The 27,067-nt window shown below is 53.3% G+C and overlaps 1 protein-coding gene across 2 annotated transcripts; it reads right to left on the bottom strand.

Moving 5' to 3' along the window:
- Positions 1–163: 163 nt before the first annotated feature.
- zzef1 (zinc finger, ZZ-type with EF hand domain 1) lies at positions 164–27,003 on the bottom strand. Of its 2 annotated transcripts, XM_086160912.1 has the most exons (51): positions 26,462–27,003; positions 25,944–26,088; positions 25,473–25,851; positions 25,190–25,389; positions 24,874–25,084; positions 24,673–24,789; positions 24,416–24,594; positions 24,237–24,335; positions 24,059–24,150; positions 23,830–23,975; positions 23,648–23,753; positions 23,318–23,542; positions 22,714–22,805; positions 22,432–22,622; positions 22,206–22,339; positions 22,041–22,111; positions 21,845–21,959; positions 21,598–21,757; positions 21,385–21,506; positions 21,178–21,300; positions 20,934–21,103; positions 20,777–20,858; positions 20,499–20,700; positions 19,104–19,255; positions 18,788–19,010; positions 18,636–18,715; positions 18,478–18,562; positions 17,958–18,381; positions 17,584–17,868; positions 16,432–16,593; positions 16,207–16,339; positions 15,607–15,745; positions 15,360–15,525; positions 15,016–15,278; positions 14,748–14,920; positions 14,128–14,302; positions 13,889–14,034; positions 13,484–13,767; positions 13,211–13,385; positions 13,004–13,136; positions 12,696–12,922; positions 12,199–12,611; positions 11,984–12,119; positions 11,546–11,905; positions 11,319–11,462; positions 11,076–11,244; positions 10,887–10,985; positions 10,646–10,811; positions 9,521–9,671; positions 4,277–4,348; positions 164–2,927 (listed from the first exon to the last, which is right to left on the bottom strand). In XM_086160912.1, the coding sequence occupies exons 1-51, from the start codon at positions 26,903–26,905 to the stop codon at positions 2,853–2,855; spliced, it is 9,015 nt and encodes a 3,004-aa protein (XP_086017038.1). In that variant the 5' UTR covers positions 26,906–27,003; the 3' UTR covers positions 164–2,852. The 2 variants fall into 2 exon arrangements, with proteins under 2 accessions (XP_086017038.1, XP_086017036.1); XM_086160910.1 differs by lacking the exon at positions 164–2,927 and having other exon boundaries at positions 3,680–4,348.
- Positions 27,004–27,067: the final 64 nt, after the last annotated feature.

Genomic DNA, 27,067 nt, shown 5'->3' with positions numbered 1-27,067 from the left:
TTCAACTGTTTGAATACATTTGAAAATATATTTTTATATTCTATATCATACATAATAATACATTTATATATACGTGTGTGTGGTATACGTCATACAAAATCATGATATATAAAAAAAATGAAAAATGTTCAAACATATATGTTTTGGTCATTTGAATGTGAGCACATTTCAACATTTTTATTTATATGATTTTTTTTTTACAATATATTTTGCAGTCAATGGATAAATGTCACAAAATATTCTCAAAAAAACAATTTTTTTTTTTGGAAAAGGGCTAAACAATGATGATTACAGAAAAAATATCTAGATAAAAATTTAAGGTGAGAGGAGAAAATCATTTCTAAAAACTTTATTTTAAGTATTAAAAAAAAGGATTTCAAAAAATAAATGTTAGAAGTGCAACACAACACCAATTAGCATCCTCTCATCCCAGGAGGTGACTATTAAACTACAAATGCAAGAAAATAACAAAAAAATTCACCTTAATGCAAACTGGCTGCAGGATACCTGAATCTCTAGGTGAATTTACGCCAGGACTCGCCGGACCGCGATTGGCCGGGCGTAAGGATCAAGGTCACCAGAGGTAAAAAAAAAAACCAACTAAGCTTCCCTTCACCTTTCTGAAAGCGAGTCGTGTGAGACCAAGGCGGCGAGAACCTCGGTGAGCAATCTCAAGGAGGTGGGAGAGAGGAGCGGGAGAAGGCTGACTCACTCGCTCTGAATCACCGGGAGCCTTATTGAATATTTCCTGCACTTGATGTCATTATCGCCACGGCGATCATCATCATCATCATCATCGGACGCCGTCATCTGCGCCGTCCAGGGGCCTCGCAGAGGGAGAAGGTGAAAGCACGGCGAGAAACAAAAGGGCAGACCGATGTTCCGGTGAAAAAGTCAGACATCGATGGAATGTGAGGCGGGAAAGAGACGGTGTGTGTCCTTTTACGGTTCTCACAGGTTTTTTTTTTTTTTTTTTTGAGGAGAAATAGAATCTCGCCAGCAAATACAACAACCATCGTTGGGCAGCGTAAGATTGTGTGCATGAAAGTGTGTGTGTGTGTGTCCTTTTAGGGTTCTCTGGGATTTTCTTTTTTTAAAAGAAATAAAATCTTGCCAGCAAGTAAAAGAACCATTGTTGAGGAGTATCCATGTGTGCGTGTGTGTGTGTGTGTGTGTGTGCGTGGCCTGCCCACCTTAAACTACTCTCATCACAAAAGTGATCACACCTCCCCGCTTTGTATTTCCTTTTTTTTTTCCATTTTATTATTATTTTTTTTTCCCATTTCTGCCTCCGATGTGGCATGCATACAAAATCAAGAATCTTCGTGACCCCCTCCCCCATTCCCCCACCCCCGATTAAAGTTTATATCTGCAAGGGGGTTTCCATACTGATGTCTCTGCTGTGCAATCAATATTCACAGATATGTACATTCGGGTCACTCGCATATCCGCACAAAAGGAAATCAAGGTTCAAAGTAAAAAGGCCCGCCCCCCCGAAACAAACAAACAAACAAACACCCGCCCCCCTCCCATCCCGACAATATATTTCAAAACAAAAAAAAAAAAAAAAAAAAAAAAAAAAAAAAAAAAAGAGTTCAAATGAATTTGCTTGGCTATAAACCGTAGGCACGTGTGTCGGCCGGGCTCCCTGCAGCTGCAGCCCCGGCTCGGTGTAAACAGAAAGCGCCCCCCCCTCGCCGTTCCACCACCTTTTTTTTGGGGGGGGGCGGGGCTTGCTTTCAGAAAAAAACAAACAAAAACAAAACATTAGAACACTTTAAAACAGGTCGGCGGTGGGTCGGGCCGGGAAGGACGGGGGGGGTTCGGAGACGACTCCAAAACGATGGGGTTCTTTGGTATAAAGCACCGCGGCGTCCTGCGGCTGTGTGTGTGTGTGTGTGTTGGGGGGGGGTTCAGCCTCAACACCTGTGTGATTAAAACCTAAAGGTGCTTTGATTGACAGGTGATTGACCTTAAAACACCCCCCTCTTTTAAACCGCGCCTGGGAGATGTTGGAATAATGTTGGAAGAACATAGTTACGACATGGTTATTAACAAGCTAGCCCAACGGCAGGAGGCTCGCTAAGGTTCACTAGGCACGCGGGTGCAATAATAATAAATTTATAAGACCGTGGATTAAAAGGGATGTGACTTCTCCTCTTTGTCCCCTTTACGAGAAGGTGTGAGGAGGAAAGCAAAAGGGAAGATGAAGAGGAGGTGAGAAGGATGACGGGGAATAAAAAATTCTCCCGCCGTGACTAATGAGGCCGCACTGTCCTCCTGGAAGGCTGATTTTTATTTCTTTTTTTTTTTTTTTTGTTTCTTTCAGGACGTCGCCAAGGTGACCTGTTTTCAAAATGATGGAGGATGTAAAACCCCCCCCTCCCCCATCAGCCCTCCGCCCTCCGCCCATCCCCACCGGCCGCCGGTTGCCCGGGGAGAGAATTAAAATAAAAATAAATACAAATAAATCAAAACGGCAGGGGGAAGAAAAAAAAAAAAAAAAAAACGGGAACGCACTTCCTCCTACTTCGCGGCGGCGGGGTTTTGGCACGGCGCCGTCCGGCGAAAAATAAAAAAAAACAAAACCATAAAGTTACCTTCACTTTAAAAAAAAAAAAAAAAAAAAAAAAGAAAAAATAGAAAGCCAGCTCGTCTTCCTCATGTTCTTCTTCCTTTTCCTGGTCGGGTAATGCTCGTGCTGACGTGCTGGACTCGCGTAAGGCAAAAAGGACTGTGACTTAAGTGTAAAAAGTGCACCGTGCCCCCCCCGACCCCCGCCCTTCAGGGATCGGGGGTCCAGTTGGAGGGGGAAGCGTTGGGCGGTCGGCGTGAAAAGACTCCCCCGCTCCTCACAGCTGGAGCAGCTTGGTGGATTTGTTGGGGTAATTGATCGCCAGGCTGATGGCGGCGATGTTCTTCAGCGCCTAAACCGCAAGTAAATGACAGAAGACGAAGATGGATTTAAACACCCAGATGTGAAGGAGAGGGGAGATGGAAGTGTGTGTGTGTGTGTGTGTGTGTGTGTGTGTGTGAGGGGTGATGAAGAGGCGGCAACTTTGAGAAGTACCCTGTTTGTTTACCCTTCCTTATCTAGCATGGCAAGCTAATGCTAATCAAATATGGCTGCTGCTTCTGCGGAAGATGCGGGGTGTCCGAGACCTGCGGACGTCGTGTTTTAACGCCTCAAAACATGAAAAAAAACGGGGAAAACGGAGCGAGGGACCAGACGTCTTCTGAGCTCCACGCCGGCGGAGCTATCCCGATCCTCCAGTGTCCACTCACAGATCCACTGCCTCAATAACGACAATAAGCATTAATAACACCTTTATTACCGTGTTATGACAGGCTTCGGCTGCACAAACCCACCTTCCTTCAAAAAAAATAAAAAATAAATAAACAAAACGTGTTCCGCGTCAACCCTTGTCTCATCCTTTTCAATCTCATCTTAGGAGTAATTACAGCGTAATAACACAAAACCATCTGCCTTTCAGCATCTCGCCTCCCGAACCCTATATTTGTTTAAGATCGAGGCCTCGGGGGGGAAGAAAACAACGAAAGAAAGGATGGATAATGACGGCCGGGCAGCGAGACGGAGCGTAAACAATGTTCTCTGTGTCAACGCCGCGTGGCGGCGGTTTTGGTTTCCCGCCCCGACAGGTGTTAGATAACTCCTCCACGCCACCGCTGCCCGCCCACAGTGTTTGCTCGCTGCACCTCCAATCTACCTGCAGGGTGCCTCTTCTCGCTCCGCGACGGGGGTGGCGGCGGACGGCTAGCCCGCTAACGCTAATGGATCGTAATAAAACCAAATACATTAATCCTGAGTGCGGCCCACACACACTTTCAAAACAAGGGGGAGGGGTTGCCGGGTGTCAACAGCTCGGGTGATTCACCCGCTGACAAATGGCCGACAACGGCATGACATCACCGCACCTTGGTGTGTGTGTGTGAGTGTGTGTGAATGTGTGTGCGGTGGTGAAAATATGACAGTTCGTCATTTCTCCAAACCACAGAACCGGCGTGAAGTTCATGTTCCGACTGCGTGCTATGATGGCTTCGGATATTCCGAGCTTTCCGTGGGGCATGTGTGTGTGTGTGTATGAGGAGCAATTTAAAATAAAAAATAAAAAAATAAAAATTCCACCATGTTTTCCCACCTACAGCTGCCATCGTGGGTTTGGTACGGCCCGAAACGGAGGGACTCAAATCTCGCGCGGTGACTGTTTCTAAGCAACCGCGACCTTCCCGTTGCCAACAGACGTGGCCGTCTTACCATCGCAGTGCGGTTGACCAGCTGCTCGTCCGTGGTCATGGCGAGCAGGTACTCCTGGAGGACGCCTTGCGCCTGCGAGACACAACAGGGGGGAGAAAAAGTCAGGAAGTAGAGATGGACGGACAAGGAAGGGGTGTAAGGCGTCTCCGCCGTCGCCATGGTGAGTCTTCACCCGGAGTTATAAGGAAAGCCATCGGAGCTTTCGCCGGTTATGAGTCGAGGGGGGGGGCTGATCGTGCTAAATGGGCCGAGACGGGGCCAAATGGAGCCTCACCGGCCCCTGAAGATGAAGTCCAGAGCGCCCCCCCCCCCCCCCCCCCCGTCCAGCGTCCGCCATCCCTCACGCAGCACCCCGAGTGTTTATGCTGCCGCTAACATCCTGGGACGATTTGTCCACCTAGCGGTGCGTGACACTCTGTTGTGACGGCTAAATTTAGCTCCGGACTTCCGGAGATTTTTGGGGAGGGGGAGCTGGATTTCTATAAGAGGCTTTGTGACAGGAACTTCCTGTTCGGCGGCGAGGACCCATAGCTCGCTTCAAAAATGACCCGTGACAGGCAGACATGACGGAGTGCTGCTGGTGACCCCTGGTGGACGGACAGGCTTCGCACCCATGCACCGGGAGCGCTTCCTCTTAATAATTCAAGGCGGCAGAGAGATGGAGAACACACACACACACACACACACGGTCATGCAAAATGCATCTCCTCTCGTCTTGCGAGCAGCCAGTGTGGCATGGCGGCGTGCCGCCTGGCAGATGGCGAGGGGCCGGGCTTTGGCCCCCCGCCCGGAGGAGGACAGGTGGGTCTGAGGGAACGGGACGGATGCGAGGACCAAGGCAGAGAGCGGCGCGTCAGGTCGGTTTCACATGCAAACACACACACACACACACACACACACACCTTTCATCCAAACAAAAACAAAGGGATCCTGGAGCTATGATGACTGTTGGCGCCGGCGCCAGCGGATCGGGTTCTACGATTGGATGTCTCTACGAAGCCCCGCCTCTCACAGCTGACGGAAGCCTGGATCCATCTTGTTTAATACCACTTGGACTGTTTATCATTTTGAAAACGCTCCAATTCTTGCGCTCGACTTCCTGCTCCGTTTGAGCAGATTGATTGACAGGAGGGCCCGTCCGGGTCGAACCCGCCTATCGGCCTCCGTCAGCTGTGATTGGCTCCGGCTCCCACGCTATCTTTTTTCATTTTATCTATTTTATTTTAAAAAATACTCACTTTTTTGTCCCTGACTTCCTGCTCTGTTAAATTTGTCCTAACAATCGTGTTTACGCTTAGATATATACACTTTTAAATAAATTATTTTTTTAAAAGTCTGGACCGTAATTCCACCACTAGCATGACCTGTGATGCGGTGATTTGCTTCACTCTCGACATAATCCATCAATTTTATTTTAAAATTATTCCAGTTTTTGTGTCTGACTTCCTTTACAAACATCATTCATATCTATCTATCCATCGATCTATATACATATATATACAGAGAGAGCGAGAGAGATATTCACACACACACACACACACACACACACACAGAGTCAGGTCAATAAGTATTTGATCCCCCTGTGATTTTGCAAGTTCTCCCACTTAGAAATCATGGAGGGGTCTAAAATTTTCATCGTCGGTGCATTTCCACTGAGACAGAACCAATTTAAAAAATAAAAAAAAAATTGGAAATCACATTGTATGATTTTTAACAATTTTTTTTGTAAATTAAAGGGTCAAATAAGTATTTGATCCCTTGAGTCAAATAATTTTTTCCTTTTATCATACGATTGTGCACTCCTTACCTCACTTGTTACTAAGACACTTATAGTTTTATCACTTGTTTACTAAGACACTTTATAGTTTCACTGAGACACTTTATAGTTTATAGTTGATTTTATTTCTAATTCTGCCTTTTCTTTTTAATATTTATTACTGTTATATTTTCTGTAACTCTGGCACAACAATTTCCTTCGGGATTAATAAAGTTGTTCTTATCTTATCTTATCTCATCTTATTTTTAAATTTGGTACAGAGCCTTTGTTAACAGTTAGAGGTCAAACTGTAGGTCCTGTAGGTCTTCTGCATCACACGCTGCAGCAGGGATTTTGGCCGACTCCTCCATACGGATCTTCTCTAGATCGCTCAGGTTTCAGAGTTTCATCTCCCTCCAAAGATTTTCGATCGGATTTAGGTCTGTAGACTGGCTGGGCCACACCAGAACCTCGATTTGCTTCTTACGGAGCCGCTCCTTGGTTTTCCTGGCCATGTGCTTCGGGTCATTGTCGTGTTGGAAGACCATCTTCAATGGAAGGAGGTTTGTGCCCAATATCTCATAATAGACGGTCGCGTCCATCTTCTGCTTCATACAGCGAATTCGTCCTGGCCACTGTGCTGACACACACCCCCCAAACATGATGCTTCCACCCCCACGCTTCACTGTCAGTCTGTTATAATTGGGATGATACTCATCCTTCTTCTTCCTCCAAACACGCCGAATGGAGCTGAGACCAAAAAAGTTCTATTTTGGTCTCATCTGACCACAAAACCTTCTCCCATGACATCCAGATGGTCTCTGGCAAACTTCAGCCGGGTCTTGACACGGGCTGACGTAAACGGGGGGGACCTTTCCGTGCGATGCATGATTTTAAACCATTATGTCTCAGTGTATTACTGATAGTAGCCTTGGAAACAGCTGTCTTCAGGTCATTGACCAGCTCCTCCCGTGTAGATCTGGGCTGATTCTTCACCTTTCCGAGCATCACTGACATCCCACGAGGAGAGATCTCGGTCCGAGGGACATTGACGGTCATCATTAGCCTCTTCCATTTTCTGAAAATGGCTCCAACAGTTGTTTTTTTTTTCACCAAGCTGCTTGGCAATCGCTCTGTAGCCCTTTCCAGCTCTGTGAAGGTCAACAATTTTGTTTCTTGTGTCTTTTGACAGCTCTTTGGTTTTACTCCTACTGGCCGCTACACTTTAAGAAAGCCTTTGAGAAAGCTAACAAACTCAAATAGGTGCTACTCAATCAGAATGATGAGCAGAGTGTAGTTGGACTTTAAAAGCAGAGGAACACGTTTGTGAGGGTCAGAAATCTGGCTGATAAGCAAGGGATCGAATACTTAATTGACCCCGTGATTTACAAACAAACAAAAAAAAAATTAAAAATCATATATATATATATATATATACATACACATATATATATACATATCTACATATATATAAATAAATATATACACACACACATACATACATATATACACACATACACACACACACACACACACACACACACACACACACACACATATATTGTATTTTCCACACCATAAGGCGCACCTAATTTTCTCTTCAATTTTTTTTAAAAAACCACAATGCGGCTTATAATCCGATGCTCCTTATATGGATCAATATTGGTTAATTATGGGTACCTGAGTCAGGGGGCGTCACCTAAGAAGCAGCGGTAAAAAAGGGTAAAGGGGAATTCCAGTCCTAAACCACTTGTGTGTGTACAAAGACCCCAAAATGTCGCCTTTCAAGAGACACGCTTACGACGAAGAGTTCAGACTCAAGGCGATCGGTCACGCAGTAGAACATGGAAATACAGCAGCAGGAGGAGAATTCAACATTAGTAAATCAATGGCGCACAAGTGGAGGAAGCGACAAGATGACCTGCGCCGAGTGAAGAAGACTAAAAAGAGTTTCCGAGGAAGCAAAGCGAGATGACTACAGTTGGAGGACAAACTCGAACAGTTGGTCGTTGAACAGAGAGCGGCAAGTAGAAGCGTCGGTATTCGAATGAAGGCAACAGTGCTAGCTAGCGACATGAACATCAATGAATTTAGAGGCGGCTCTTCTCGGTGTTTTCGTTTTATGAAAAGCTTTGAACTGTGACAAATGGAGTTGGAAAAACGTTGTTTTCAACAAAGGCGGCGCAAATACCGGTAAGAGCTACCGGTTCGTACGGTACCGTATTGTGAACGCACTAACTTGTTTTGGGGGTGAATGGAATTGTCAGAACGTTGGGTTGTACTCTATAAATTAAGTTTGACTAACTGACTTATCTGACTGTTTTGTTGACATTCCCTTTAGCGCAGCTTCATCGAGTGGATGCATAACGCAACCCCAGCCCCTACTGTAGTTTCTACTCTATGCGCCTTATAATGTAGTGCGCCTTATATAAGAAAACAATTTCAAAACAGGCCATTCATTGAAGGTGCGCCTTATAGTGCGGAAAATGCGGTACATATACACATATCCATCTATCTCTCTATCTCGATATGTATACGCACCCATATACATACATACACACATATACACACATCACTTTCGACATCCCGGTGGAGAATAAGGGGACCAGCACGGTAACGAAACGCACAATGGGGTACGAAGTCTTCTTGGAGACCGCAGTTTCACTAAAAGTGGAAGGCAGCGCCGGGCGAGTTCCGCCAAAATTTGCGAATGGATCGTAGATGCTCGGGCTAACGTGTCTGCCGGCACTTTTGTTCGAGCCTTCGCAAAAGCCGGCATCATTTCCGAGGAGCCGCGCGGCACGGAAAGCGACTCCGACAGTGAAGAAAGTAAACCCGGCATGTTTGATGGAGATTTAGCACAGCTGTTCAAATCAGAAACAGAGGATGGGGACTTCGATGGGTTCGATTGATGACAATTAGCGGTTAAAAAATGTGAATACCAAACTCAGCTTTTACATACGCACACTTGTATGCTTGTGTGTGTGTTGTTGCTGCGAGGCAGACGTAGTAAAGGACACCATGAGAACGTTAAAGGGGGAAGTGTGGGCATGGATTGCATATAAAACCCGCGCCCTATAATCAGGCGCGCCTTATCTGCGTGTTAAATACAATAATAGCACACATAACTGAGACTGTGCCTTTTAGTACTGTACGCCTTATGGTCGTGAAAATGCGATATATATATTTTTCTAATTATTTTTCAATTTTTATTTATTCATTTATTTATTTATTAATTATCTTAATTCTATGTTTGGGAGACTGGAATCCCACCGATGACCTGTGATTGACACGTGACCGGTCAAGGTTAATTACTCAAACAAGTCGACCTCTACCACTTTGAAACAGCTGAGCAGGTGTTGGACACCATCACATGCATGGAGTGACTGAATGAATGAGTGAACGTCGTGTACCGGCTGGGGTTAATACGAAAATTCACGGGGAAAATTAAACCTGACCGGATAAGATAGGGTGTGAAGAAGACTCACGATGGCGCGGGCCTCCGCGATGAAGAAGAGCTCGGTGAGGGCCCGGTGGAGCGGCAGCAGCACGGTGACGCTGGTCGGGTCCTGGCTCAGGTTGCTTTCCATGGAAACGAAGAGCTGCCAGAGGGGCCGGAGCAGCGTCAGTTCGCAGGCCCTGGGGAGAGAGGGGGTGGTGGGGGTGGGGTCACACGGAGGAACCTCCATCCTGGACCCCAAACACCCCGACTGGGTGACGAACATAGGGGACTTTGCTTTTCCTGGTGAAAACACAGGTGTGCTGCCCCCTAGTGGACACCGCTGCAATGTGCGCGGTACTTTACTGCACTTCTCTCCATGGGGATGATTTATGGAAGCCAGCTATCGATACAGAAATAGGAGTACTAGAGAAGCTAATCTTGGAGATACCTACATCGTCTTCCCTGTTCCTTTCAGCCAATCATCGGCCGTGATCTCAGCTTGCATCCTCTAGTCTCACACCAACAAACTCCATGTCCTCTTGTCCCCCCCCTATCTTTAAACATCTGTTATCTTCTTCTGGACCTCCTGCCTCGATGTTCCAAGCTCGACATCCTTTCCCACAGCTCTTTTCCCCAGTTCATGTCCAAACCATCTCAGCCTGATTTTTCTCTCCGGATGATCTACAATGCCAATTCCAACTGTCCCCCTAACTTCTGTATCTTCATCCCTGTGTCCTCCAGCTCTGCCTCCCGTCTTCTCTTCAACATCTCCGAACCAAAGACCTTTCCATTCACTCTCTCCTAAACCGTACCAAAACCCTTGTTTGTTCACCTCTTCTCCACCCTCTCCATTGGTCTGGACAGTCGCCCCATGGTACTCCGAATCATCCAACTTCTCCCGCAGCTCCGCCTCTCCTCTCATCCACACGCATCCGTCCTGCCACCTTCCTCCTCTCCAGGTCATACCTCCACCCCTCCAGATGCCCCTCCAGATGCCCCTCCACCCGCCCCCTGCTCTCACTGCGCATCACAGTATCATCTGCGAAACATCGTAGTCCGTGAAGAATTCTCATCTGTCTGACCAGCGACCAAGAGACCACTGACGCCGACATCCCCGTATGTCAAATCCGGTGTGTGTGTCTGTGAATGTGTGTGTGTGTGTGACTCTTACGTCTCTGATTGACACTGCAGGAGGCGGAGCAACAAGTGTATGGCCTTGAGCCTCTGGTTCCCGGTCTGGCGGCAGGCTACGCCCACCTGCCACTCCCAGATGTCGGCCAGCGGCAGGAGGCCGAGGACCTGGCCGTCTGCAAGCATCTGCTTGAGGATCTCGAAACCTGGAGGAGAGACGGGGTTCAACAAGGCGTCTGATTGGATAGGAGGGTGAGGGATAGATGGCGTGGTATGCCTGCCTGTCTGGAAGCGTCCCCGGTGGCCGCCGGTGATGGTGAACTTGTAGCCCCACTCCGTGTTGCTCATGTCGGACATGAACCTGTAGTACAGCGTGTCGCCTGGGAAAACAAACACACACACACACACGCGGCGGTCAGGTTGCGGCGGCTATCGGAGAATGGAGGTTTACCACCGGAAGCGCCGCTCACCGGGGATCTCAAAATCGGCCCACTTCTGCGGCGAGCCGCTGAAGTTGTGCACGTCGTGGAGGAAGTCGGCGCTGCTGGACATGATGAGCTCGTCGCAGCCCTCCTCCGTGTAGCAGCGGGAGTCGAACTTCACCGACAGGTAGATGGCGCCCGGGATGTGCACTTTGTCCTGCGGGGCGGAAAAACGGAAGGGGTTGAAGGAGGCGCGGGTGCCGGACTCGCGTTGTTTTCTCCAGCACGCACCTCGAAGGTGGTGTTGTTGTCGTAAGGGTGCTTGGACTCGCGGAGCTGCACCGCCATGCCGGGCTCTTCCATGAACTGGCAGGCGGTGAGGGACAAGCTGCACAGCATGCTCCTGCTGCAGCCCTTCAGAACCCTCCGTAGGATCTGCGGCAAAAAGATACAAGTCACGCTCCGAACCCCATGTAGGCTGAGGCAACACTCCGCCGCCGCCGCCGCCGCCACCGCACCTTCTCCCACAGCGGCCGCTCTTCCAGCTGCATCAGCATGTCCAGGATGTATGCCATGTGCGAGGCGCCGCTCAGCTCCAGCGCCTCCTCGCTCAGCGCCGCCTCGGCCGGCCAGTCGGCGAGCAGCGACGCCAGCACGTGTCGGGCGTAGAGAGTGGCGATGGCCTGGTTGACCTTCACCAGGTACTGGCGCACCGCCCGGTTGCTGCGCACGTCCAGCTCCTTGTGCAGCAGCGCCGAGCTCTTAGTGCGCCGCTGCTTGGCGTAGCTGAGCTGCAGGTCGCTCTCCGAGTTGGTGATGAGCTTTTGCGCCACAACGTTGATCTCCTCGGTGGCCTTCTCGCAGTGGCTGGGCTTGGACTGAGGAGGGGGGGGGGACCGGAGATGGATGAAACCCCTATCAAACCTCGGGAGGTGCTTCTTTTGACGATGACCCACCATGCAGGAGGCCACGATCATGTCGGTGTCCACCGCTTTGGTGTTCCTCTCCTCCGAGCGCAGCCGCCTTGCGGGCTGCCACTTCTGGGCCAGGGTCCGGATGGTCTCGTCCGTCTTTATCTCCTCGCCGTCGAACCTGAGAGGAGCAGAAACGTTAGCTTCGCTAACCTTCCGGTCAGATGCCGGACCCGCGACCTTCTCGCCCGGCGCCGAACCTCTTCTGGACCTCCAGGAAGAAGGAGTCCGTCCTCTTCATCTGCAGCTCGTACATGGCGCGCAGGATGGGCAGGGGCGCGTTCAGGGCGTCGTGGGTGATCTGGAAGCAGATCTTGGTCTCCTCGTCCAGGCCGTCCAGCGGGTCGGGCTTGCCGGCGTCGGCGTCGTCGGCGCCGCTGCCGGAGTGGTCCGAGTCGTGGCCCTTCTCCGGCTCCCTGTGCTCGCGCTCGGGGTCCTGCGCCATGGAGTGGATCTCACGCTTGGACGAGTAGAGCATGATGGACAGGATCTCCAGGTCGCGCAGCAGCCACAGCTTGCTGAAGCCCGTCCCCTTGCTGCACTTCCGCACCAGCAGCTGCGTCAGGCCGGACTGCTGGATGGCCTCCTGGGCCTCCTCCACGCCGTGCTTCTGCTGCCGACGGGAAAAAAAAAAAAAAAATGTATTTTACGTTGAAAAAACCCAGCCTCCGAGCCGCTCCCGGTTTTGGTTTGGTACCTTCAGCGTGTTGTAGAGGCCCTTGAGGGCCAGCGAGAGCACCCAGGACGCCTCCACGGCCTCTGGGGCGCCGCCGTCCTGGCCGGCCTGCAGCAGGTGGCTGATGATGGAGGTGAAGTTGCGCAGGTAGCGGCCGAGGAGCGTCTTCGTGGGGCGGCGACCGCCTGGCTGCTCCGGAAGACCCGCGGCGGACGAGTCCTGGGACTGGATTAGCTGGTAGTCCTTCACTGCGCGCACACACACACACCAGGAGGGGTTACCCGCTGTTCTTAGGTGGCGGTTCCGGGCGGCACCTTCCTTCCACAAACCTGTTTTCCTCTTGCGCGTCTTGATGTCCACCACGGCGGCGTGGTTCTTCTCGGTGAAGTGCTTGAGTAAGATCATGCTGTGCTGCTCGTTGGCGTTGTCCACGAACACCGTCTGCGTGCCCACGCACAGCACCTGGGGTGGCGAGGCGGGGTTAAACACGGCGGCGTCGCCGGTGGCGTTCCACTCCGTTCCCTCTCCCCACCTACCTCCGGGAAGCCCACCAGCACCAGCAGAGTGAAGAGGTTGGTGCGTCGGAGTGTCTGCGGCAGCTGCTGCACACAGTGGTCGGTGAAAGCCGCGATGACGCCGCTCCAATCGGGGCAGGCGTTCAAGCTGTGCAAGATGTCAGCCACTGTGCACGCCCAGTCCAGGCCGATGCGGCTGGGGATGCGATGTGTAATAACACCCCGACATGTGTAATTACATAGTAATAACATCCGACAAGTGTAATTACATAGTAATAGAGCAGGGCCGAGTACCTGTCCAAACAGACGGCGCCCAAACTGAAAAGCAGCTGCGTGGTCTTCCAGCCCGCCGTGTCGGCCGCCGCCGCCGCCTCCCCCTGCGTCAGCAGCTCGTACTTGTCCGCCAGCGCCTCGGTGACGGCGGTGTCGGCCTCGGCCGGCGGGATGCGCAGCAGCAGCTGGCCCAGGAGCCCCAGAGTCAGGTGGTAGGTCTCGTTGAGCGAGCCGGCATTCGACATGACGGCCCTGAAGAGCTGGTGCAGGATGGAGCTCACGCTGGGCAAGCGCAGCGGGCCGCCCTGCCGGGAAACAGATGGCGGAATGTGACTATTTTTCAGGGCGGGATTTCTCAGGTATAAACCACGCGACCGGCCGTGGCTAGCTCTGATGCTAAGCTAACGCTACTGAGCATCGACGTACCGGTTTGGTGGGTGGCAGCATGGCCGCCAGGAGCCCCAGGATCCTCTCCCGGGAGCACTCGGAGAACACGTGCTCCTGCAGCGGCACCTGGGGGAGCCTCTCGTCCGCCTCCTTGGCGCCGTCCGATGCTGGCGAGTGTGCCGGAGCTGAGGAGACAGGGGGAAAAAAAATAAAAAATAAGAATAAGAGGGTTGAGCTTCGGCGTTCTCGATTCCCGAGGTTGTCGCGACGGTGCTTACGGCGCGCCACCGGCGAGAGGGGGTCCTCGCTGGACACCGACGGCGTCTTGCTGAGGCTCGCCGAGTCCAGGGTGTCCTGGGCGACCAGCTTCCCCCTGTCGGCCTCCGCGGTGCTCGGCGGCGACAGCGCCGACGGCGGGGAGGTCGGCTTCTTCTCCTTCCCCAGTGGTTTACACTGGAAGAGGAGGCGCATGAGTCAAAAGTATTGTTATTAACACCTATTACACCTCCGTGTTGTAATAACTATGTTATAACATTTTGTAATATCTGGGGAGTTTTTTTTTTTTCTCCTTCCCCAGTGGTTTACACTGGAAGAGGAGGCGCATGAGTCAAAAGTATTGTTATAAACACCTATTACGCCTCCATGTTGTAATAACTATGTAATAACATTTTGTAATATCAATTGTTGATGGTGGGGAGTTTTTTTTTTTCTCCTTCCTCAGCAGTTTACACTGGAGGAGGAGTAGTTATACTTACTCACATGTTCATGTTGTAATAACTACGCAATTAACGTTTATTAGTGTTTGTTGAAGGCAGGGAGTTCAGTTTTTTTGTCCTTCCCGATCATTTAAAGAGGAGGAGCCAAACTCTGTGTTGTGATAACTATATAATCGCCCTACCTTGTCTTTGGGCGACAGCGGCGAGCAGATGGCGGCGGTGCTGCCCGGCAGAGAGGAGGTGTCGGTGGCCGTGCTGAGCTCCTGCGAGGACTCGGGGGAGGCCGGGCACAACTCGCTGTCGGACGCCGACTCATTGGACAGCAGCAGGCCGAGCAACGCCGAGGAGCGCAGGCCTGAACGGCGAGGGCGGAGAAAAAGGGGGCGGGGTTAAAACCTCGGCGAGCGAGACCGTGAGCGCGGATCGGGACGACGAGCGCTCGTGGCCGACCTTTCCCCGTCTGGCCCTTCAGCAGGCAGTCGGTGATGAGCTGGGAGCAGTGGCTCTGCAGCGCCACGGCGCGGTCCAGGGCGCCGGCGTCGAGGGCCTCGCCCTCCGCCCGGCCTTCGCTGCTCAGCTCCGACGTGTAGAGCGCCAGCGCGGCGAACAGCAGCCACGAGTAGTTGTGGACGTAGGGCTGGATCAGCCGGTGGCGGTCGCTGATCCGGATGGTCACCATGGGGTAGACGGTGATCCGGTGGGTGGGGAGGTGGCTGGACGGGTGGCGGGAGGGGGGTTGATCACTCGGACAGCTAATCCACCAAAACGGCGGCGGCGGAGGCGGCGGGACTCACCTGTCCGGGTACTTCTTGGCGTGGTAGCAGCCGAAGCACAGGTCGAAATCCTCGCACACGTTGCAGTTGATCCTGCTGCCCACGATGAGGCCCTGACAGTGGTCGCACGCGTACTCCATGTTCACCATCTCGTGGTCGTCCTCGTGGCCCTCGGGCTTGGCGCCGCCTGGGATCGGGAAAACGCACACGTCTCATTGGTGATACGCCGACCGCTGGGGGCGTCCTCGACGGAGGGGGCGGGGCCTACTCAGGAAGCAGGTCTTGCAGAGGTCCATGTCCATGCACTGCAGGCAGCGGTAGCGGTGCCACGGCGCCATGCGCTCGCAGCCGTCGCACGAGATCACCACGTTGAGCAGGTCGCAGTATCGCGCGATGAACATGTGCATCTGTCGGTAGAGGGCGGCCGTGTTGTGAAAAGGAAGCTAAGACTGTACCTGCTAAGCTATAACACTTCTCTACCAGCTAAGCTAGGATGCTAGTCTACCAGATAAGATAATACACTACTTTATTCACTAAGCTAAGAAGTTACTCTCCTGGTAAATTTAAGACACTCCTCTATCGACAAAGCTATGATGCTAATTGCTAAGCTAATGCTAGGCGCTGCTCTACTGGCTAAGCTAAGACTCTACAGGTGAGGCTAAGATATTATACTCGTAAACTAAGGTACTAATCCACCTGCTATGTCAAGATGCTACTCTGATTCTTAATTTGAGATTCTACTGGTTAAGCTAAGACTACCCAATTGGCTAAACTCAATTGGCAAAGACTCCTCCACCTGTCGCCATCCTCCGTGTCTCTGCAATAAAGCTAATGAACCCCTTTCCTTGCGTCCGACTGGCGGCCTCACCTTCCTCCTGTCCTCCATGGAGTCCTCCTCGTCGATCTTGTCGTACCACTTCTCGAACATCCCGTCCATGCACTCGTCCATCCAGTCCTGGTTCCTCTTGTAGTCGGCGATCTCGTCCTCCTCCGTCCACTGGCTGGAGGTCCAACACGGAGAGCGGCGGCGGGTTATTTTGGGATCACGGAGAAAAGGGGGGCGTCAGAGGGGGGGGTTAAATCTCGCCGGCACCTGATGGCGATGTCGTGCACGCTGATGTTCTCCTGCGACATGGCGAGCAGGAGTTCGGGCAGCTGGATGCTCTGGAAGAGATGGAGGTCCTGCACGTCCCAGCTCATGTCCAGCAGGTGCAGCAGGCAGGTCTGCACGCAGGACAGGGCCGGCAGGAGGGCTCTGGGAATGAGATGAGAGATGAGATGAGAACAACTTAATTAATCCCGAAGGAAATTGTTGTGTCAAGAGTTTCAAGTACAAAAACATAACAGTAATAGATAAAGTAGAAAGGAGGAAGAATAAGAAATATAATGAAATATGAATTGTCTAACTGTTAGCAGGAACTACAAAGATTGAAGATTCCCTGCGGCTGAGGGAAGAGGAATTAAAAAGTCTGATAGCCTCAGGTGGGAAAGACCTCCTGTGGCGTCTTTCCTACTTGAGGCTACCCAGAGGCTACCCTGCCTTTTCCTACCCAGAGCATATCTCCACCTCTCTAGAGTTTCCTCAACGTGTTCTCTGCTCTCACTACAGATCACAATGTCATCCGCAAACATCATGGTCCATGGAGATTCCTGGCTAACCTCATCTATCAGCCTATCCATCACCATTGCAAACAAGAAGGGGCTCAGAGCTGATCCCTGATGGAGTCCCACCTCCACCTTGAACTTCTCTGTTACTCCTACAGCACACCGTACCAGTGTCTCACAGCAAGCATACATGTCCTGCACCAGTCTAACATACTTCTCTGCCACTCCAGACTTCCTCATACAATACCAGAGCTCCTCTCTTGGTACCCTGTCGTGTGCTTTTTCTAGGTCTACAAAAACGCAATGCAACTCCCTCTGACCTTCTCTGTACTTTTCTATGAGCATTCTCAACGCAAATACTGCATCTGTAGTACTCTTCCTCGGCATGAAGCCATACTGCTGTACACAAATGCTGACTTCTGCTCTCAGTCTAGTTTCCACTCCTCTTTCCCATAACTTCATTGTATGGCTCATCAACTTTATCCCTCTATAGTTGCCACAATTCTGCACATCCCCTTTATTCTTAAAGGGGATGTGTCTAACAAGGGGCTAACGAGATTCCCCTTCTCTGGGAAGGGGGACGGAGGCTGTGTTAGGTGGCTCCAGGCTCGCCATGGACGGAGCCTCCGGCCGGACTTACTTCTCGTTGAGTTGGGCGAAGCCGTGCACCGCCTCCACCAGCATGAGGACCAGCTGGTGGTAGCAGCGTCGCACCCGCTCCCCCAGCTCCTGCCCGCCGTCCGACAACTGGGAGAAGTAAGTGGTGAAGTCCTTCTGGCACGCCAGAAGCTCCTGGAGGAAGAGGATGCAGGGCGCCTGGAAGAGGTGCGGCCGCCCCAGCGAGCGCAGGCACTCCTGGACCATCTCAAGCACCTTGCAGACGCTCAGCGCTTGCGCCTGGTTCAGGGACAGCGTCTGCAGGATGCTGCGGAGGCGGACGTTTAGGGTCGGGGTTAGTCGACTGGCGAGATGTGCGGTGCGGTTGAGGGCGAAAAATCGGGTTGCGGCGGCTACCTGGACGTGGTGAGGGCCTGGTCGCGGATGAAGTTGAGGATGTGCTTGAGGACGGGGTGGCGGTCCTTGATGGAAGGCGCCATCCGCGGCTCCTCGGTGGAGCGGCAGGAGAGGAGGCGGAGACACGCCCGGCTGAAGGGCGCCTTGCGGGGGAGGGCGGACGGGGAGGCCGGCTCTGCGGCGGCACCGCAGGAGTGCGCGGCATCCGCCGAGCCCACGCGGCCTCGCTTGCCGTGCCCGCAGGAGGAAGACGACGAGGAAGAGGGCTGGGTTTGAGGCTCGCCGGGCTCGTCGGCGTGCGGGCTGGCCTGGAAGTCGTCCTCGGAGATGGTGCCGGGGCAGACGGGAGCGGCTGCTGCGGGGTCGCCCTCCTGGCAGGGGGCGAACCGGAACAGCAGGAGGCTCTTCTCGATGCACATGTCGGCTACATGGGGAGGGAGAGAATCGTCAAAAAAAAAAAAAAAAAAAAAACGAAGGGTTTGGGGGGGGGGGGGGCAACGTTGACAACCGCGGTCCTCACCTAGAGTCTCCATGGTAACCTCATCCGGACCTCCGTCCTTCTCGTCAGTCATTTTCCCCACGATGTACCTCTGCTTCATCTCCAGCTGGCGGGGAAAAAATGAAAAAATTACAGGCGCGGGACGGGAAGGACGAAAGCGACGGGTAACGGTCGCTCACCATCCACGTCCTGATGCTGTCCGCCAGCGAATACGCCTGCACCAAGTCCTCGCCGAGGCAGGACTTGCAGTCTTGGTTGACTGGGAGTAGAAGCGGGAGAGTTAGCGCTGGCGTAGCTGCACCCGCTGGAGGGTGGATGTCGGAGGTCTTACTGTAGGCCTTCAGTGCGCGGCTGAGAGCCGGGGTGTGGTAGACCATGGCGGCCCAGATGGCATTGACGGCGTGGTCGGTCTTGGAGCCGCTGGCGATCTCGCTCCTCACCGCCTGTTTACTGCAGGACTGCGCCAACGTCCGCATCAGCTCCGTCCCGCCGCCGCCGCCCGGCTCCTGGGCGGGGTTCCAGCGGGCGAGGTCCTCCAGGAGAGCCGGCAACTCCTGCGAGGGGTGACAGTAGCGCTCTGCTCACCACTGTCTTTCAAAACCAGTGCCGTCGTCTCGCTGGGAGACGGCACGGTGCGCCATTTGTACCTGCGTGGTGGAGTTCTTCGTCCCGCCGCCGCCGCCGCCGCCGCCGCCGCTCCTAGTCTCGCATAGGCCGTGTCGCAGGATGGGCTTCCACAGAGGAGACGACTGAACGTGGGACATCTTCCCCGTCGGGAGCTCCTTCACGGTGCGGATCTCTGCAACGAAAATGATGGCATCCAGGAATCAAAAAAACGACACTGCGAACTAAGCTAAAACATTGCTCTATCGGAAAAGCTCGGATGCTACGCTACAGGCTAAGCTAAGATGCTAATTTACCGGTTCCACCACTGTTTCTCAAATAGTAGCGTGATACCGGGGGGGGGGGGGTCGCATGTGAGCCAAGGGATCAGTTCATGTTGAATTTTGTGTTTGCGTATTTTTTAATCAAGCATTTTTGCACAACAAAAAAAAAAACAACAACACACAAACACAAAAATCTACATGAACGTAACAGCCACATGTGACTCGGGAGCCACAGGTTGGCCAGGCCTGGTGTGGGTTTTTTGCACCAAGCATGTGCACAAACAGCACAGAGCAGGAGATATGAAGTGCAGTGAACAAACCCTCAAGAAACACCATGGAAAATATTGAACAGGGATGATAAGAAAGGCGGTGAGAAACGGAGATAATGAGACGAACCAAAGTCCTCGAAACCGAGAGTTGCAGTATCATGCTTCAAACCACGCTTTGAAACGCTATGCACTGCCATTAATTCTCACTTCCTCATTTTGATTAAAAAAATGAAATAAAATAACTGTTAATTCATTTATTCTTTTTTGTTTAGTAGGTTTAAGTGTTTTATATATTGTGCTCCTGAGTTAATCCCTTTGAATTTATTATTATAATTTATTGATTTTATATGACTTTATTTTCAGTGTCAATTGACTCAGTCGGTCAAAAAATGTTTACGGTTGAAATAAGGATTGATTTTTTTTTTATTACAGGCAAACGGATGCACTTTAAATCTTTTCTGACAGACTAAAAACAATGTTAATTAAGTTATTCTTTGTTGCAAATTGATCTCTAGTTCTTTCTGTTCCTTCTCTTTAAATAGGGACACAATATTGACTCAGCTAAGATGCTACTCTACTTGTTAAGCTAAGACTCTATCACCAAAGCTAAGACACTATGAGCTGAGCTAAGACGCTACTGTACTGGTTAAGCTAGGACCCTACAGGCAAAGCTAAGATGCTACTTTATAGGCTCAGCTAAGATGCTACTCCAGTTGTGAAGCTACAACTCTTCCAGCAAAGCTAAGAGACCACTCTAGAGGCTAAGACGCTACTCTACTGGTCAACTTAAGACTCTATCAGTAATGCTAAGATACTACTCTATGAGGTGAGCTAAGATGCTACTGCACTGGTTAAGCTAAGACTACTGTCAGAGCTAAGATGCTACCGTGGGGTGACTTCAGCGCCAGGGTCCTGGAGGCCAGACGGCCCATCAGCCGCGCCACCAGCAGCTGCAGGTCCGACATCCAGGAGATGGTGATGTCCGGCAGGCCCAGAGCCGTCACCGAGAACTTGTAGCCCCACTCGTTGTTGCTGCTGTCCGAGTGGAAGAGGAACTGCAGCTGTGGCCCGGCGTCGAACGTCACCTTCTGGAAGGAGAAAGAAAAAGAGATGGTGAGGGAGGCGAAAGGTCCAAAGGAAAGGGAGGGGGGTCTTCACGCCTACCTTCGGCCACTTCTCCGTCCCGACCTTCATGTCGTAGCGGACTTTCCCCCCCCGGGAGTCGGTGAACTCCAGGTAGTCGTATCTGCAACGTCGAGGCGGGATTAGAAAGAGCCCTTTGGCGGGGGAGATCCCCGCCGCCGCCGCCGCAGCTCCTCACCTCTTCTCCGTCTCACAACGGTCGTCGAACTCCACCTCGAAGGAGGTGGCACCAGGGCAGGCGAAGATGCTGGTTTCGTGCCGGCTGTTCTCGTAGTTGTGTGGCGACTCGGCGTTCCACGTCCGTAGCACCACCGGCTGCTGCGGCTGGTGCCAGTGCTCCTGGTCAGCCTGAGGGAGCGCAGGAGCACGTCAGGCGGGAAGAAGAAGGAGGAAGAAGAAGAAGAAGAAGAAGAAGAGCTGACCTTTGAGAACATGTCTCCCGTGTCGCTGGACAGGCTCTTCAGCAGCTGCACCAGGGAGGAGAAGCTCCTCAGCAGCAGGCTGTGAGGGACGTCCAGGGCGCACAGCTCCAGGAGGAACACCATCTAGCAGAGAGCCGGAGTGTTTTATTGTGCCGATGTGTGTGTGTGTGTGTGTGTGTGTGTGTGAGTGTGCGATGACTGTTTTACCAATTGCCGGAAGACGGTGGCGAGGATGGAGCCGCCCAGCTTGCTGGTGATGTCGGCTCCGGCGTGCCTCTCCAGCAGGGACCCCAACGTGGTCCTGACGTTCTCCAGGAACAGGTTCACGTCTGCCAAAAGGAACGGGGGGGGGGGGGGGGGGGGGGTGTCACGTGACTGAAGAGACAGCGGAGGGAATTCAGGTGTTTCGGCGCGTCTCACATCTCAGCAGGATGTCCCTGGCGTGCTCGGCGGCGGTGGCGTCGCCCCCTTTGAGCTGCAGGTAGCACCAGGAGAGCAGGCTGCCCTGCAGGGCCCAGAACAGCGAGAGCAGCACCGTGCGGCTGGCGCCGCCGCTCTCGTCCCTCATCATCACCTCACACTGAGAAGATGAGGAAGAGGAGGAGGGTTAAGACCGGTTGAGGCCGCCGCCGCCGACCTGCTGGTTTTGAGGGGGGCGGAGCCTAACCTCTCGCGTTGACACCCGTAGCAGGGTCTCCATCACGGATAGGACAGGGCTGACGTCGAAATCCACCGGCGCGCCTTTGGGTGGCAGCAGCAGGAGGCCGGTGGGGTCGCGGTCGCTGTGTGGAGAGAATACAGTGTGTGTGTGTGAGTGTGTGCGCACATATATGTGTGTGTGTGTGTGTGTGAGCGCTGTTTACCTGAAGTAGTTGCACAGCGATTCAAAGGTGACTCGTAGCGACTCGGCCTGCTGCTCCTCTGTGATGTTTTTCTGCATAAGTGACGGAAACCCAATTACATCTTGCCGTCCCTGTCAGGAGTAATCAGATTACCCCCCGCTCCCTCCTCCTCCTCCTCCTCCTTACCATCATATGGAAGAGTTTGTCCCGCCTGGTGTGTTTGTCTGGGAAGAAAACCGCTGCGCCGTTGAGGACGGCTCTCACGGCTTCCTTGCGCAGCGCCCGCTCCGCCGCCGCCTCGCCCTCGGCGCCGTCCACGACTGCAAAACACCACGCGAACACAGCGTGTCTTATTTTCTCAATCTTGGCCCCTCGCCGACAACCCCGCTCGAGAGGCGGCGAAGGGTCTTACTGTGGCAGAGGTGGGCGTAGAGCTCGGACACGGGCCGCAGTGAGTCGTTCTCGGTCACCGCAGCTGCCGCCGCCGCCGTCGCCCTGCTCTCCTCGGAACCCCGGGGCTCCAGCGGGTTCGGCAGCATGGGGAAGCAGTTCTGCAGAAGCTGGAGGAGGTGGACTCTGCTCTTCAGCACCTCCTCACCGGCACTGAGGACAAGTCGCAGGACGTTACACACTGGTCCACTGTGTGTGTGTGTGTGTGTGTGTGTGCGTGTGTGTGTGTTTCACGATCACTCACATTGCCCTGAGTTTACTGTAGAAGTTCCAGAAGAGCTTCAAATTAAGACCAGTGAAGTCCAGAAGATACTTCTGCTTGAAGTGAGAGGCATCCTGATGGGATGGAGAGAGAGCCTGATCAGACATCAAGAAGCTGCAGTGCCTCTAATGGCCACACGGTGGCGCTATATCTCCGCTTTAATACATGAAAGGAAATAAAATACACATTAAAGATACAAATTCACTGATAAAAAAAAAAAAAAAAAACAATTTTATTAAATGGATATTGAAGAAAAAATATCTAAGTTTATTTTTTTGTGGGATATTTTTACTTCCTTGTGAGCTAATCCCAATGTCCTCTGATTTTTAGGATGTCCTGTTTGTTTATCCTTAAATGACTGTGTTAAGCAAACTATAAATATAAATAAACTACGTTTAATTAAAAACAAATCTTATTTAAAGCTGAGTTTCTGTATTTTATTACTGCACACTGACTGGCTGCAGTTATTCACTCTGCAGCCACGAAGGGGTACCAAAAGTCTCAAACCGAATGTGAAAGTTAAAATGTAATGAAGTGCATGTACTCCCTAACTTACTGTCAATCATGAAAACAGGAAATAGATTACCAGGTCCAGCGTGAGCTGCTGGATGAAGAAGAGCGTTTTATTGAGCAGGTAAAGGCCTGAGACGGTGTCGCGGCCGGCGCCGTTGCAGTCGGCGTCGGGGCTGAGGTCCTCCAGGTCGCCCAGCTTCTCGGGGCCGCGGCAGAGGTAGCCGCTGAAGCCGAGGGACTGGACGCCGAGGCGCTCGGCCGTGTCCTGTCTAGTGCAGAGGAACTTTACCATCAGGAACTGGTGGAGGGAGGGAAAGGGAACAAAAAAAAAAAAAATGTCAGCTGAGGAAGAACGGCCGATGAGATGCAGGGGGTTAGCGGCGGCGGCGGCGGCGGCACGTACCTTTGCGACGCGACATTGCTGCAGCTTGATCTCCACATCGTTCCAGTCGTCCTCCACCTCGAACCAGCCGATTGGCTCGTCCTCCGACTGTGCCGGAGTCCTCGCGCTGCGACGCCGCGAGTACGTATTTATATCATCTCCATGGTAACGCTTCTCCATCCTGCGTTTTCTGCCACACCTACCTGTCCTGGACAAACTCCTTGTAGTCCTTGTGGTCCCACGAGTCGTACTTCCTGAACCTCCTGAAGTGCTTCTCGGCGTCGAAGCTCTCCTCATCTTTGTAAGCGAACACCAGGCCGCACTTTGCACCGATAGCGCCCTTCCGCACCTGACGAGGGGAGGGGATTGGCCGGTCAGGAGGTGGCGGCAGCGTTTGCGGCGGGAAGGGAAGGGAAGGGAAGGGGATCTCACCTTGATCTTCATCTGCGTGACTTGGAAGTTGCTCTGGTCCTCGGTGGACAGGATGATGCTGGCCTTCCTCCTGCCGCTCTCCGTCAGGAACCCTTTAAGGGAGGCAAACAAACGCCTGGATTCGCAATTATTATCATCATTAATTTTTGCCAGTTCGTCCTCCCCTGCCTCGCCATACCGTCTCCCGTGGAAGATTCTGCCAGCATGTTCTCCGGTCCTGATTTCTCCTCTTTGCTTTTGACATCGCAGGCCTGGAGGTGCAGCTGCAGTGGCTTCCCTGCACACACACACACACACACACACACAGCGCTATATCCTCTGACTCTCTGATACCGCGTGAAGCCTGGCGGCGCTTACCGTTGCGGTAGAGCAGCCGCAGCCGGACAGCGGCCATGGAGGCGATGAGCGGTGAGGCCTTGTACTCCGTCTCCAGGTGGTCGCTGATGCAGGACAGCGCCTGCAGCACTTTGGTGACGCTGCCGCGCGCCAGGGCGAACGCCAACAGTGTCAGCTCGGCGTCCGGGCTCACGCAGCAGCTGGGCGGGACGTTAGGAGTTAAGACGCGGGTAAACGAATTGAAATCTGGAAGCTGGCGTCACGCTCCGAGCACTTACTCCGCTATCCTGAGGAGAAACCCGTCCACCTCCTCCAGGATGTTCATGGAGAAGAACTTGGGGAAATCAGTGGACGATGGTGTCAGTGACAGCGGCGGCATGTGCTGCAGCGCTTTCCTGGATGGAGCAACGGGAAATAAAATAAATGCGAAGAATTCCTCCCAGGACGACGGCGGCTGCCGGCGGGATTCGGCGTCTTACTGCGTGCTCTGGAGCACGGTGTGGGCGAGCGCCGGGTTGGTCTCCATGGAGGCAGTGACCAGGGAGGTGAGGAGCGACAAGTACCAGATGGCCGAGGCGTCCGACACGGACACCTCCTTGTTCTTGGTGATCTGGTAGCCCAGAGTCTTCAGGCCGTGGATGCGCGTGTCGCAGCCGTCGCTCAGGCAGCGCTTGATGTTGATCTGGATGTCTGGGACGGGGAGAGGAAGCCGTTAGCATTAAAAAGCTAACTGCTAATCCCCCACATTTCCAGGTGGTTCGGTCCCGGTTGGGCCGCCCCGACCCGCCGACTCACAGGGGTGCGTGATGTTGGCGTTCTCCAGGAGCGCCACGTAGCCTGTGACGTTGCTAGGGATGCGGATGTCCCGGATCTCATGCAGCGAGTGGCGGTTCTTGCCCACCACCACCGACACCAGCTGCGGCATGTAGCTGTGGTCATTGGCCGCCACGGCGATGGCCAGGCGCCTCAGGACCACGTCCGGCTTCAGCTTTAACCTGCAGAGGGAGAACTCGCTGCGTGAAACAAGAGAAGGAGTTGTAGAAGACGTAACCGTCCGGGATGGAGACGCGTCACTCGCCTGATCCAATGGGAGCGCGCGCTGCCGTCCGACTGCCAGAAGGAGGAGGTTTCACCGTTGGTCATCTTGTAGATGTCGGTCACGTTGGACGAGGCCTCGATGGTGCTGTAGCACTGCGTCACCACCTTGACCTTGTCCACCTCGGGGTCGCGGTCCAGCTCCGCCCGGTACTGGATGTCCAGGTCCTTCTCCCTTTGCAGGAGGAACTCCAGGAAGTCCTGCACCACGCTGGACCTCATTGTGCAGATGCTGTTGTAGCCCTCCAGGATGGGGAACGGGATGGCGCTGCTCGGAATGCGGTTCCTGTGTAGGAACTTGAGGATCTTGGAGGCGTGGGCCCCCAGACGGTCCTTGCTCTTGGAGAAGATGTCGACGAAACCTGCCGGGGATCGGCGGGGGCCTCGTTACCGGCGGGCCGTGTCGGTCCGATTGCGCGAAACGGGAAATTTGGAAAAAAAATACGGGGCGTACCTGGGGTGAGGGAGCATGCCTGCAGCTGCCGTATCACGTGGCTCAGCTCGCCCTGCAGGTTGGCGCCGTTGGAGTTCTTCAGCGCGATCAGCATGCTCTCCACGTCCACCACGCCGTCTCCCTCAGCGTCAAACTGTCCGAAGGCCTGAGAGGGAGGGCGGGGGGGACAAAGACATCAACAACAACAACAATTCTGGAGTGTGGGGTCATCGGGGTCAACCCGCCCCCACGTTTCACCAGGTGGTTAAAAAATAACAAATGCCAGCCGGCGGGTGACAAAAGCTTTTGCTGCCAGCGGCTTTCTCTCCCCGTGAAAAGAGAAAGCTGTTGTTTTTGTTTTAAAACATCCAGCGGACGAGTTATTGGAAAGGTCAGAGGAGGAGGGAGGGGGTGTCATGTCTGCTCCTCCTATTACACAATTTCTCACTCATCCACAGTGACATTTATCTCACCCCTGCACCAGACGAGCTCTAAGGACACTTGTTTTGTTTTGGTTTTGGTTTTTTTTTGGTTTGTACCTCCTCGCACTCGTCCCTCGGGGCGTCCCGGCTCTCCAGCATCTCGCAGAACTGCTCCACGTTGACGGACTCCTCGCCCCGGTTGAGCCGGTCCTCCAGCCAGCGGACCAGCACCCCCTCGTTCCCGGCTAGCACCGACTCCTGGATGGCGACCCCGGAGTCGCTGATCCGAGCCGCCGCTTCCCGGAGCTTCACCTGCTCCAGGAGGACGCCCGGGCTGGGCGGCCTGCCGCTGGGCACGGCGGGCCCGCTCGGCCCCCTCCCGCTCCGGCCGGAGCCGCCGCCGGAGCCGCCGGAGCCTCCGCCTCCTCCTCCGCCGCCGCCGCCGCCGCCGCCGCCGGTGGCCGCAGAGGCCGGGCTCTCTTCCGCGAAGCCGGGACTCTCCGTCTCCACGTCCTCGTCGTCGCCGCTTCCGCCGCCGCAGCCGCTCTCCGCGTTCCCCATGGCCGACCTAGTCGCTTCCGCCCCGCGATCCCCGGGGCCCCCGCGGCGACAGTTTCGAGCGGATCCCGCAGGTCAGCCCTCGGACCCCCGCTCACCTACAGCTCCTCCACACTACTACCGCATTGACGTACGCTACGTCAACTTGCACGGGACGTCCCTCCC

The sequence above is a fragment of the Fistularia commersonii genome, chromosome 15 (assembly GCF_037954325.1).
Source record: "Fistularia commersonii isolate RoL2024-O1a breed Wild chromosome 15, RoL_Fcom_v1.0, whole genome shotgun sequence".
In the NCBI taxonomy this organism is placed as follows: Eukaryota; Metazoa; Chordata; class Actinopteri; order Syngnathiformes; family Fistulariidae; genus Fistularia; species Fistularia commersonii.
The sequence above is the reverse complement of the archived record's forward strand: the minus strand, read 5'-3'. Positions and strand labels throughout refer to the sequence as shown.

Excerpts from the sequence above, each read along its gene's own strand:
- zzef1 (XM_086160910.1), bottom strand. The coding sequence starts at position 26,905 with ATGGGGAACGCGGAGAGCGGCTGCGGCGGCGGAAGCGGCGACGACGAG. Across the intron at positions 21,507-21,597 it reads CAGGGACATCCTGCTGAGAT|ACGTGAACCTGTTCCTGGAG; the intron begins GTGAGACGCGCC and ends TCCTTTTGGCAG. Across the intron at positions 14,921-15,015 it reads GAAGGGCCAGACGGGGAAAG|GCCTGCGCTCCTCGGCGTTG; the intron begins GTCGGCCACGAG and ends CTCGCCGTTCAG.